At 52.1% G+C, this 12,750-nt stretch overlaps 1 protein-coding gene across 1 annotated transcript in view; it reads left to right on the top strand.

Annotated features, from left to right (window-relative positions):
- The first annotated feature begins 160 nt into the window (after positions 1-160).
- LOC108296519 (neuronal acetylcholine receptor subunit alpha-3-like) overlaps positions 161-12,750 on the top strand; it is a 14,642-nt gene continuing 2,052 nt past the window's right edge. The window contains 4 exon segments of the mRNA XM_017519003.2: positions 161-414; positions 2,439-2,592; positions 2,707-2,751; positions 4,253-4,362. Coding sequence (XP_017374492.1) covers positions 350-414; positions 2,439-2,592; positions 2,707-2,751; positions 4,253-4,362 — 374 coding nt within the window. The 5' untranslated portion in view covers positions 161-349.

The following is a 12,750-nucleotide window of genomic DNA, read 5'->3' as shown; positions in this document are numbered from 1 at the left end:
TGGTCGGGCGCCGCGGTCCGGAGCGCCGCGCCCCGCCCCGCGCAGAGGGAGCCCACCGGGCGCTGGAGACTCCGGTGGGGAGTCCCTTCCCAAGGGCGCGCACGCCAGCCAGCCCTACCCCACCCACTCCCGCGCCCGGCGCTGCTTGGCTGCAGGTGGTTCCTGTCCTCCCGCGGGTCCGAGGGCGCCGGAAACCCAGCGGCGGCGAAGCGGAGAGGATTCCCGCGCGTCCCGGCTCGCACGGCTCTGGGTCCGGGGTCTGCGCTGGAGCCGCACGGGGAGAGGCCTTCTCTGCGCCCGCCGCGCCCGCTCCGACCGTCCGAGTCCGCGGCCAGCCGGGCCACCAGCCATGGGCTCCCGCCCGCTCTCGCCGCCCCGGGCGCCGTCGCCGCGGCTGCCGCTGCTGTCTCTGCTGCCAGGTACGCGCACGGGCGTCAGGGCTCCGGAGGGACGCGGGAGTGGGCGCGGGGTTCCAGGCGCTGCAGGTGAGAGCCCTGCGCCGGCGAGCGGAGAGGGCGGGCGCGGTCCCGGGGAATCGGAACCCGTGCAGACCCGCTCCCGCGCGGCAGCGACTTGGGTGGGGTGGCTTTTTTCCTTTCGGCTTACTCCCCACCCCTAGCCACCAGCAAACCTGGGAGTCACTTGGCTGGCGCAGGTAGGCGCGGGGTGATGGGGAGTTCGGGACCGGGTCTTTCGTCTTGGGCGCAGGAACTGGGGGTTCGCGTCCCCGCGCTGCCGGTCGCCCTGCCCCGCGCACTGACTCCCGAACTGGCCTCGCGCTCCACCGTCTGCATCCCGCCCACCTCCTCATTTGACGGACAGACGGGGAAACGAGCCAGAGAAGACTAAAGACTTGGCCAAGGCCACCTGGGGGAAAAGGGAGTCGCCTCGGGACTGGGGCTGCAGCCGGCACGCCAGCCTCTCCTCCGGTCCTCGTCACCCCGTGCCCAAGGCTGCGTCGCTGTGGGACCCTCCACCGGGGCAGTGCCTCCCGTCTTTCTCCCGCTCTCCAGACTAGCCTGATGGGGGAAGCCGGCCCTGGCCCGCCGCTGGGAGGCTCTTGAGTGCCTGGGAGGGCTGGTGGATAGCGAGGGTCCGGGACCAGGCAGGGCGCAGGGAGTTCCTGGCGGGCGGGCCGGCCCAGGTCATCATCCATTTCGAGGTGTCCATGTCTCAGCTGGTGAAGGTGGTGAGTGCTGGAGCCGCGAGCCGTGGCCATGGGGACCGGGGCTTCTGGAGGAGCCTTTCCCAGAATGAGCCTTGTTTTTGTAATTCTCCTGTCTACTTTAATCCCTCTTTCTAGGATGAAGTAAACCAGATCATGGAGACCAACCTGTGGCTCAAGCAAGTAAGTGACCAGACCCTGGGCACTGCTGCCCCCTGGTGGTGACTGCTTTATTTGCTGTAGGTGAACCAAGTAGGGCCCAAAGACCAGGCCTCCACTATTCAGAACGCTACACGTTCTCAACTGAGCTCCTACCTGGAACCCTCCTTTCATTCTGGGGAAAAGGAGGGGGAGATCAGGCAAAAATCCCATTTCAAGACCTGAGGAAGTTGGATTCAACTTCCCAGAGGGTTCTCCTTCCGCCTCCTCAAGCTGCCCCCAGATCTGTACGTGGGAACTGAAAGACAGCTGACTCCGCGTATGCCTCATCTGTGCTGGGGTGTGGCTTAGAAACAAAGGGGTGCCCAAGGGTTGCAGAGAAGTCAAAGTCGTTGATGAGAATGTGAAGACAGCATCAGCAAGAGCTGGGGGAGCACACGAGATCACAGGAGCCACTTGGTGTCTTGGTTTCTAAGAGGGCTGGTGGCTAAACCCCTATGGGATGGAATGCAAGAGAGGCCCAGACCCGGGCCGCGTTGTCCCAGAGACCTGGGCCTGGGTGACCGTGGGTGGCCTTGCCCCTGGGGTGGGTCGGCCATCTTTCCATCGTGGAAGCAGGGAGTGGCTGTACCTAGGCAGACAGCATTTGCACCACACGCCCGCCCTGCAGTAACAACCCAGGAAAGGATCGCGAATAGTTGTTGAGCTCTTACCACAGCACCAAGCTGTGCACATCCTTCTCAACACCGTTTGAGGTGGATACGTTTATAATCCTTATTTTGACTGATAAAGACACTGAGGTTCAGAGAGGTTAAGCCACTTGCCTAAGCTCACACAGCTCACAAGTGATTTGTCAGGATTTTCACCAGGTCTGTCCAGCTGCAGAGCCTAGGCTTGCAACCACTGTGCTTCTCACTGAATGTGTGTGACCTGGTAGACTCCTGCCACTCTTGGGCCTCAGTTTCCCAGTCTGCAACCCACGGGATAAGACTAGCCTGAAAGTCTAGGGTTCTACAGAGTCCCCCCACAGGTGGAGGGGATGCTGTCAGTAAGCAATGTTGCTGGTGGGCTGGGTAGGGCAGGTTAAGTAATGATTCCCCCATGGACTGAGGAGGCTGCTTCTTCCAGTGGCCAGGGCCTCGGAGGCTGAGCACCGTCTCTTTGAGCGGCTGTTTGAAGATGACAGTGAGATCATCCGGCCTGTGGCCAACGTGTCTGACCCGGTCATCATCCATTTCGAGGTGTCCATGTCTCAGCTGGTGAAGGTGGTGAGTGCTGGAGCCGCGAGCCGTGGCCATGGGGACCGGGGCTTCTGGAGGAGCCTTTCCCAGAATGAGCCTTGTTTTTGTAATTCTCCTGTCTACTTTAATCCCTCTTTCTAGGATGAAGTAAACCAGATCATGGAGACCAACCTGTGGCTCAAGCAAGTAAGTGACCAGACCCTGGGCACTGCTGCCCCCTGGTGGTGACTGCTTTATTTGCTGTAGGTGAACCAAGTAGGGCCCAAAGACCAGGCTTCATTCACTTCTGTGGAACCCAGACTGGGGTCCGCTGACTGGCAAATCTCTCTCCTCTAAGGCTTGATGCCACATGCACTGTCCTACGGTCCCCCTGGAAGGACTGTAGGGCCCAACCCCTCAAGTTCCAGATGGACAGGTTGCAGCCTGGAGAAAGACATTCCCCATGTTCACACAACAGGACTGAATGAACCTGAGATTGAAGCCCCTCCCCTGAGCGCTGGGGTGGTGCTTGAGACAACCTCCTTCTCTCCTTCTTGCTAAAAACTCAGTTTTTTGTTTTTTGTTTTTTTTTTTTCCAGACAGGATCTCGCTCTGTCACCCAGGCTGGAGTGCAGTGGCGCAATCTCGGCTCACTGCAACCTCCGCCAGCAGGGTTCAAGCGATTCTCCTGCCTCAGCCTACCAAGTAGCTGGGACCACAAGTGTGCACCACCACGCCTGACTAATTTTTGTATTTTTTACAGAGACAGAGTTTCGCCATGTTGCCCAGGCTGGTCTAGAACGCCTGAGCTCAAGCAATCAGCCCACCTCAGTCTCCCAAAATGCTGGGATTACAGGCATGAACCACTGCGCCCGGCCCAAAACCTCATTCTTAAGTCAGAATCAGACGCTGCTATTGTTGGTAGGGTGGGAGTAGATTTTCCTGTTCAGATTGAGGCCAGGAAATTGCCTTCCACGTGTCCTCCCCAGGGAGGCTGTCCAGACTTGCCAAGAGACATAATGGCCCATTGGCTTGCTGGTGACCCTTCTGCAAGCCTGGCCAGCTGAGCACTCAGCACACACAGCCCTCATCCCCAGGAGGCTGGAAAGTCAGATGGGTACAGTGCGCCACCCAGTACCTGATGCACATGCTCCCTCTGTGGCCTCAGCCTCACCCCTTTCTCCTCTGGTGCTGAGGACTGAGACCCCCACCCTCTGCACCCAGACACCTCCTAAGCCCTGTGAGGATCATGGCTTCTTCCCCTAGAACATTGCAGAAGCCAGCCTTGCTGAATCTTGGGGTGAAAGAGAGTTCCGTGTTGGAAAACACCCCTGGGAGAGCCATTTAGAGGCTGTAAACAGCAGGCATGTGGACCTGGACCCCGTGCAAGGAGTCCAGGAGGCTCCTCCTGGCACTAGAAGTGGCCAGAGAAAGCTCCAGTAGGTCCTGTCTGGTTGATGAGGGGCTGGGCTTGCTTACAGTCCTGGGGACAGCGGCTCCCCTTGGGCCAGGAGGCAGCCCACAGGCCCAGCCCTGTGGTCTCTCCCCCGCTGCACCCCCAGGAGAAGTTGAACTATGTGATCATGGCATGGATGCAGCTTGGCCACATGCAACAGGGGTGGGGAGTCACCAAGATGGGTGGTGCCAAGAGAAGTAAAACCCGACTGATCCTGTGACTGTCTCCTCCCTCCCTGCTTCCTTCCCTGAGATCTGGAATGACTACAAGCTGCAGTGGAACCCCTCGGACTATGGGCGGGCAGAGTTCATGTGTGTTCCTGCCCAGAAGATCTGGAAGCCCGACATTGTGCTGTATAACAAGTAAGGTGCCAGGGGGCCCGTGCCCTCTCAGGGCTGTCAGCCTGGGCTCTGGGTCCTTGGCTTTCCTGGTTTAAAACCTGGCCTTCCTTAGCCTTTTCTAAGAGATTCATTCATTTGTTCATTCAACAGGTGTGTATTCAGCAACTACTATCTACCAGGCACCAGAGATACCCGTGAGCCACAGACAGCAGCAGTGTGCTGAGTAGCTTCAAAGCAGGTCATGAGTGGGTGGAGGAGGGCATCGGGGGAAGCTTCAGGGTAGAATTAGCATTTGAAGTGAGTCCTGAAGATCTCAGGACAGGGAGATGGAGCAGAGGAGGGCCCAGGAAGGCAGGAGAGTACGTCATGGGCAGCCAAGGTGACCTCATTGGCTGGACTGTGGGACATAAGGCTGGAAAGATCCATGGGCCAGGGACCAACCATGATGTGTGGAGGGGGAAGGCTGAGATGCTGGGGGCACCTGGAATGTTGCATCTGTTAGCAGCTCTGTGCAAATAGACATGAATAGAGTAAACGGTTCCTCTTCGCCTTTTCTTTGGAAGAGAATGAGGGTGTTGGAGAAGATCATGCGGACTGGCACGGTTACTAAGGACAAGGAGCTTTTTTTCAGACTGAATCTTACCCTGTTGCCCAGGCTGTAGTGCAGTGGTGCAATCTCAGTTCATGGCAACCTCCGCCTCCTGGGTTCAAGCAATCCTCCTTCCTCAGCCTCCTGAGTAGCTGGGATTACAGGCACGTGCCACCACGCCTGGGTAATTTTCGTATTTTTTGGTAGAGATGGGGTTTTGCCATATTGGCCAGGCTGGTCTCGAACTCCTGACCTCAATCAATCTGTCTGCCTCAGCCTCCTAAAGTGCTGAGATTATAGGCGTGAGTCACTGTGCCTGGCCCCAGTGAGCTTTTTAAGAATACAGGTGCTTGGTCAGGCGTGGTGGCTCATGCCTGTAATCCCAGCATTTTGGAAGGCCTTGATGGGTGGATCACCTGAGGACAGAAGTTCAAGACCAGCCTGGCCAACATACCAAAACTCTGTCTCTACTAAAAATACAAAAAAATGAGCCAGGCATGGTGGCACACACCTGTAATCCCAGCTACTCCAGAGGCTGAGGCAGGAGAATCACTTGAACCTTGGAGGTGGAAGCTGCAGTGAGTTGAGATCACTCCACTGTGCTCCAGCCTGGGCGCAGTGAAAAAAATACAGGTGCCCACACTCAAAATATTTTCTTCTTTGTTCCTCATTGTCTTTTCTAAAGTTAATAAATATTACGTTATCCAAACAATCTCTATACCTGACCCCAGGTCCCGCCCCACAAAAACAGAGTCCGTGGGTCTGGGTGGGCCTAGAAATGGATGTTTTCACAAAGCTGTCCTGGGGGCTGTGTGACCAGCTTGCTTTGGGGATCCCTGATCTGGCCCATCCCTGACATTTCATAAATCAAAACAGAGGCTCAGAGTGGGCATGTGGCACAGCCAGACCTGGGGTGGTCTCTGCCATCCACTGTGGCTTTGAAGCCGCTGTGGGCAGTGGATGCAGGAGGCTGATGCTGTGATCAGGGGGCTGAGCTGGGCACCCCAGCCTGTCTCCGCCTGTGTCCCCAAACCTCTACTCTCCCAGCAGCAAACCTGCCATAAGACAGTTACCCTGTTACACGGTGTACCCTCCAGGCCTCCTCCCACTGGGGAAAGGTCTGGGCCTTGGAGAAAGGATTGATGCCCCCCAAGTATGTCAAGTGGGGTTCCCATGTACAGAGTAGGCCAAGCTTTCTAGGCCCTGTGCTGCCAGCCCATGTGGGTGGCTGCATCCAGATCACAGTTGAAAAGGACGAGTCTAGAACAAAAAAGACATCCCTGGCTCCTGCCGTCTAGGGAAGCTGCTCTCTGGCCGGTCCCTCACAGGGGCCACTTCCAATCTCCTCTGGATCCCGAAAGCACATCTTCCCACCACTTTTGGGAGGCCTCTCCTCTTTCTCTCTTGCAAAGGCTCTTCCTCTGCCAGGCTGGTGCTGCTCATCATCACACCTCCAATGCCCCCTTTTTTCTTTAAATCCACACAAAACTGATACTTTCCACATTTAAGCTCTTTCATTGGTCTGATGTAAATTTTAATTGATATTTTACAATGTGCTCGTTAGTTCTCTAGGTATTGAAGAATATCATTTTTGTACCTGTGCTCTATTTCTAGATAAACATTTAAACATTTTTCAGCAAAACACTTCATGTAGAATTAGTCTATTCTGATTTTAATGACTAAAAAATATGTTTAGGTTTTTATGCCATATTAGCACAAAATAACGTTTTCTTTCTATTAGTATTAGTTGTTTTTACAATTAGCATCAGGACTAGAGATGCTGTGTTTTATGCTGAATCTTACTTTCTGGTCTCCGGCAAAAACACGAGAGGGTCTTAACTCACTGCAAAGACAGTTCATGTTTAATTTACTATTTTCCCAAGGAAACATGACACTTATAAATATGGTGTGTGTTTGCTTGTTTTTTTTGAGATGGAGGCTCGCTCTATCACCTAGGCTGGAGCCCAGTGGTGCAGCCTCAGCTCACTGCAACCTCTGCCTCCCAGGTTCACGCAGTTTTCTACCTCAGTCTCCCCAGTAACTGGGATTACAGGTGCCCACCACCACTCACGCAGTTTTCTACCTCAGTCTCCCCAGTAACTGGGATTACAGGTGCCCACCACCACACCCGGCTAATTTTCATATTTTTAGTAGAGACAGGGTTTCACCATCTTGGCCAGGCTGGTCTTGAACTCCTGACCTCGTGATCCACCCTCCTTGGCCTCCCAAAGTGCTGGGATTACAGGTGTGACCCACTGCACCTGGCCAAATATGTTTTCTATATAATTTGTATTTGTAAGCTGGTCGTCAAAGAACTGGGGCACAATATAAACTTAACTGGCTTGCAGATTATTTTTTCTTACACTATGAATTGTCGTAGGAATCACGTGGTTCAAATGCTCTTAAGGGAAGTGGGCAGGGTGTAGAGAATTTTTGTTAGGCTAGAATTAAGAAAATGAGCCCTAATTTTAATCTTATGTTTTGGGTTTTACAGCCATTTTCTTGCTGGCAATCTTGAGTGAACAGCTGGAGTACTACAGGATGTATGGGTTTAGCAATAACGAGAGGCATAGTGAAATGTTGCAAATTGGATGTGGAGAGCAGAAAATATCATAAGGAATCTCCTTAAAATCTGGAGCTGAAAATAACATTTACAGAAAATCATCCAACTCATTTCCTCTCTCTTCTCCTAGTTAGACCTTCAGTTGCTCAGGATTGACCCTCTGTTAAGGATTTATCTTCATTTTTTAACACAATACCAAAATTTCTCCTATGATATTTTGTTTTCTACAGTTCATTTGCTGATAGAGTTCTCAGAGTGTTCATGGACACTGTATACTCTGTGTTCTTTGAAGTTCATAATTCGTTGTAACCTTTTTAGAGAATACTTTTAGGAAACTTAGCTAGGTGTGAAATTCTTGGCTCTTCTAATCCTTCCACGAAATTTTTTTTTTTGAGACAGAGTCTTGCTGTGTTGGCTAGGCTGGAGTAAAGTGGCATGATTTTGGCTCACTGCAATCTCTGCCTCCCAGGTAGAGACAGAGAGTCTACTATTCTCCCACCTCAGCCTCCCGAGTAGCTGGGCTTACAAGTGCATACCACCATGCCTGGCTAATTTTTTGTATTTTTAGTAGATACGGGGTTTCACCATGTTGGCCAGGCTGGTCTCAAACTCCTGACCTCAAGTGATCTGCCTACCTCAGCCTCCCAAAGTGCTGGGATTTCAGGTGTGAGCTCCCACATCTGGCCTGCTTGTTCTTATGTTTCTTCTGGTTTTATTTCTAAAATATTTTTTTTCTTTTTCCTAGTTCTTTAAATTCTACTAGTTCTGTATACATTCTGTTGTTTCACCAAATTATCCCTTATCTTTTCTGATTTCTATTGCTCTTTCACAGTTTCTAAAAATTTCTTAGTTTCTTTTCACTTAATTTGTAATATCAGATTATCATCATCCACTTGATCTGCTTGGTGGTTCTGCTTTTGTAGTTGCTGTTACCTGCGTGTGTGTTACTCAGTTACTTGTTTTTGTATTTTTCTTACAATATGGCTTCATAAGGCTCCATTGCTCTTGTTGAAATAGATGGCCTTGCTGTGCCTTTACAGCAAGTTCCTGGAGGGAATGGGAGAAGATGGGTGGCTACCGGGAGGTGACACTGGTCTCTCTGCATGGTCACCTCCACAGTCTCCATAGTCCTGACACCGTGGAGTGTTCAGTCATGGCACCTCCACGAGCTGCCACCTCTGGACGCTGACCTGTTTCTGAACCTTCTTTCTCCTCTCACCCCCACTTTCTTACCCCATTGAGTTTGGATCCTACCAAAAGCAGCTTTTTCTCCGAGTGGGTCCCTGTCCTCTGCCAGGGAGGTTTTGGGAGGCATTTCCGACTTCCTCAAGAGCCCATGCCAGCCCTGACCGACCTCTGCAGACCGTAAGTGGATTCCCATGGGCTTTTTCATTCTTGCCTACAAACTGGAACCTGTGGAGCCTTCTCTGTTTCATTGGTCCCCTTACTGAAGATTCAACGCAGAGTGCAGTCCTCATCTTTTGAGGGGCAGCCACTTCTTGGAGATTTCTGTGTCTGGCACTCTTAGGCTCTTGTGACATGAGAACCCTTCTTTCTTTTCCCCAGGCTGCCTCTGCCCAGCAGCGAATCGCACAGCCGAGGTAGGAGGGAGCTGAGCAATGTACTGCCTAACCATGTGAGGCAATTAAAAACAGAACCCAAAATGAGCGTGGGTGCAAATGAGCCGAGGCACCACTGCCTAATGGGGCATTTAAGAACAGAAGTGGATTCAGTGAGTCCCGCAGGTCCTGCTGGTGGTGCTGGTCTGACCCCATGCCCTCAGATCCCAAGTTGCTGCTAACCTGAATTTGTTGATGATGTGATCAGATTCATTTTGTTGTCACCCTAGTTGCCCTATTTTTCCGAAGAAATTTAGAGAAATTTAAAAAACCCGTGCCATCATGATCTTTCTGACCCCTCACCACCCCACCCCCAACTTCTGTTCTTAAATGCCCCCTGTATGGCAGTGGTACCTCAGCTGATCATTTGCACCCACGCTACCTTTTCTAATTGCCTCACATGGTTTGGCAGTACGTTGCTCCAACCCCTCCCCCCTCTGCTGTCCCTTGCTGCCAGCCATCTCTGGGTGTGATATTTATTTATTTATTTAGACAGAATCTCACTCAGTCACCCAGGCTGGAGTGCAGTGGCACAATCTCAGCTCACCGCAACTTCCATCTCCTGGGCTCAAGCAATTCTCCTGCCTCAGCCTCCCACGTAGCTGGGATTACAGGTGCACGGCACCATGCCCAGCTAATTTTTGTATTTTTAGTAGAGATGGGGTTTCGTCATGTTGACAGGCTGGTATTGAACTCTGACCGCAGGTGATCCGCCCACCTCGGCCTTCCAAAGTGGTGGAATTACAGGCGTGAGCCACTGCTCCCGGCTTTCATTTATATTTTGGTCATGTGTTAGGTCTACAAATATTTACCAAGTGCCCTGTATGTGGCTGGTGCTGTGCAAGACCCAGTCCTCAGCTGAGTCTACATGTTCTCTGTCTCCTGTTAGCAGAGATATGACTGTCGGCATGGCCCCAGGCAGAACACAGGCCTTCTGATCTAGGCAGACACACCCCAGGGGTGGTGTGGGCAGCAGCCGCAGTGACCAGGATCCCTAGAAATGAGCCTCACCCAAGTGCAGGTAACCTGCAGTGTCTGTTCTCTGGGCACGTGCACACATTTCCATGTCTCCTTACTTGGGGACCCAAGTTCTGAATGGCCAAGGTTCTGCCATAAACTCTCTGTGGGGTCTCGAGCAAATCATTCCTGTCCTCTGAGCCTCAGTTTCCCTTTGGCAAAATGAAGGCACTGGACTAGAGCAGACGCTAGTAAATGTTTTCTCTAAAGAGCCAGAGAATAAGTATTTTAGGTGTCATGGATCGTAAAGTCACGGCCACAGCTATTCCCCTCTGACCTCAGAGCTCAATAGCAGCCATAGATACTAGACAACAAAAGGCAATGCGTTCTTCCCCCCCACATTTTCTTTACAGAACTAGGGCCACAGCTTCCCAACTCCTGGACTAGACCCTGGGCTCTGAGGCTCCCTTGCCACTCTGACATTCTGTTGATCCAGGATGCTGTGAGGCATTGGTTCAGGCGGGCTCTGCCTTCCTGAGGGTCTTTCCAACCTTCTGCTTCGTCCAGTGCTCTCCGGAGCCCCTCCATGCTGAACACGGGCTGAGTCCACCTGCAGGGGTGTGGATATTCACCTCCACCCCACCCCCTACCTGTCTCTTTTTCTTGAAGCCGGCAGCTAGGAATACTCTTGTATGGAATTAAGGGCGTGGTGGGAATGAAGTGGGGGCTAAGGATGTATAAATTCAGCAGGGTGCCTTTGGGGTCAAACCAGCCAACCAGAAGAAAGATAGGTAGTGGCTTTGGCATTGAGCCTTCATGGGTGATGATTGTTCTGCTCAAACCGAGGCCCAGGAGCGACTAGCAAGGAAGAAGGACGTGCTCCAGAACAATCCCCTTGTGTTTTCACGAGTTCCCATCCAATACGAGCAGCACAAGGATTCCCTCAATGTTTAGGCTTTGTCATTGCATTTCAGCTCTTCAGGTAGAAGGCAAAGGAGTATGGCGGTTGCTCCCTTTGAAGGTGTAAATGCCTTCACAAGGCTAAGAAACTCAATGGGGCTGATCCGAGGAATGTGTCAGAGCCTCCTGGGCAGGCACGCTGTTGTGGAAGCAACCTGCCTTGATCTCAGCTGGCCTCATCTGGCCATCGCAGATGGAATGCCCACTGCACAACTCAGCGGGGACCATCAGTGGATCTTCTGTTGGACAAACCAACAAGACCATTCCTAGAAAAATGTACATTTCTAAGTCCAGGTGGTGGCTCAAGCCTGTAATCTCAGCACTTTGGGAGGCTGAGGTGGGCGGATCAGTCAAGGTCAGGAGTTCGAGACCAGCCTGGCCAACATGACAAAACTCCATCTCTACTAAAAATACAGAAAGTAGCTGGGTGTCATGGCACATGCCTGTGATTCCAGCTATTCAGGAGGCCGAGGCAGGAGACTCGCTTGAACCCAGGAGGCAGAGGTTGTAGCAAGCTGAAATCTCTCTACTGAACTTTAGTCTGGGCAACATAATGAGACTCCATCTCAAAAAGAAAAAGAAAGAAAGAAAAGTGTGTATTTCTATGTGGATATGAAGTCAGGGTACACATAGTGAAAAGGAAGGGAGAAGAAACATGGGTGGAAAATGGGGACGGATAGTGAAACTGAAAGTGAAGAAACCTATTATGGTGAATTTGAAAGACTCAAGGAAGCAAAAACCATGATTACTGTACAACAGTGCTGGAAAGAATGGCGGGGAGGGGTGGGCAGTGCAAGGAATGGCCCAGTCAGGGTCCAGAGAGAGGGTTTAGATTTCATAAACCCATCTAAAGAGGTTCGATTTAATGGGAGTGGGCTCCCATGGGTGGTCTGTGCTGCCCCTTCCAGCTCCACAGTCTCGTTTCACATGTACTTCAGGCACCCAGTGCAGACTGAATGAGGAGAGGTCCAAACCTCAGGGACCCTGGGTGGCAAATAGCCCAAAGGTTGCTTCAGCACCAGGCTCCAGGAGGATAACCTTCATCCCATTTCTTTAATTAAATGGGGAAAGGCCAGGTGCAGTGGCTCATGCCTGTAATCCCAGCACTTTAGGAGGCTGAGGTGGGCAGATCACAAGGTCAGGTGTTCAAGACCAGCCTGGTCAACATAATGGTCAACAACAGTCTGTACTAAAAATACAAAAATTAGCCAGGCATGGTGAGGGGTGCCTGTAATCCCAGCTACTCGGGAGGCTGAGACAGGATAACTGCTTGAAACCAGAAGGCAGAGGTTGCAGTGAGCTGAGACCGCGCCCCTGCACTCTAGCCTGGGCAATGAGTAAAACTCCGCCTCTAAATAAATAGATAAAAATAAAAAATAAAGGGGGAAAATCCTCTTTGGGGGTTTGGGAGTCTCTGTCTACATATCAGCTTGGGAGCTGTGTTTTGGGATGAACTGGTGGCATGCCCTGGGGGCTGATCAATGTCTCAGATTGTTGTTGGGGACAGAGCCTGAGCCTCAGTATCCCCACTGGTAAATGGGCCCAGGAATTGGGTGATGGTTTATGGCACTTTCAACTCTCATCCTCCGCTGCCTTCCAAATCATTACTGTGAGAAGTTGGATGAGATGACCACTGTATGCCCAAGTGTTGATGGTCCTGTGTCACGGTGCCCCCTCCTTGTCATGACCAAGTGTTGATGGCCCTGTGTCACGGTGCCCCT

Source organism: Cebus imitator, unplaced genomic scaffold (genome assembly GCF_001604975.1).
Source record: "Cebus imitator isolate Cc_AM_T3 unplaced genomic scaffold, Cebus_imitator-1.0 Scaffold721, whole genome shotgun sequence".
Taxonomy (NCBI): domain Eukaryota; kingdom Metazoa; phylum Chordata; class Mammalia; order Primates; family Cebidae; genus Cebus; species Cebus imitator.
Note: the sequence above shows the minus strand (reverse complement) of the source record. Positions and strands in the feature narration are given on the sequence as shown.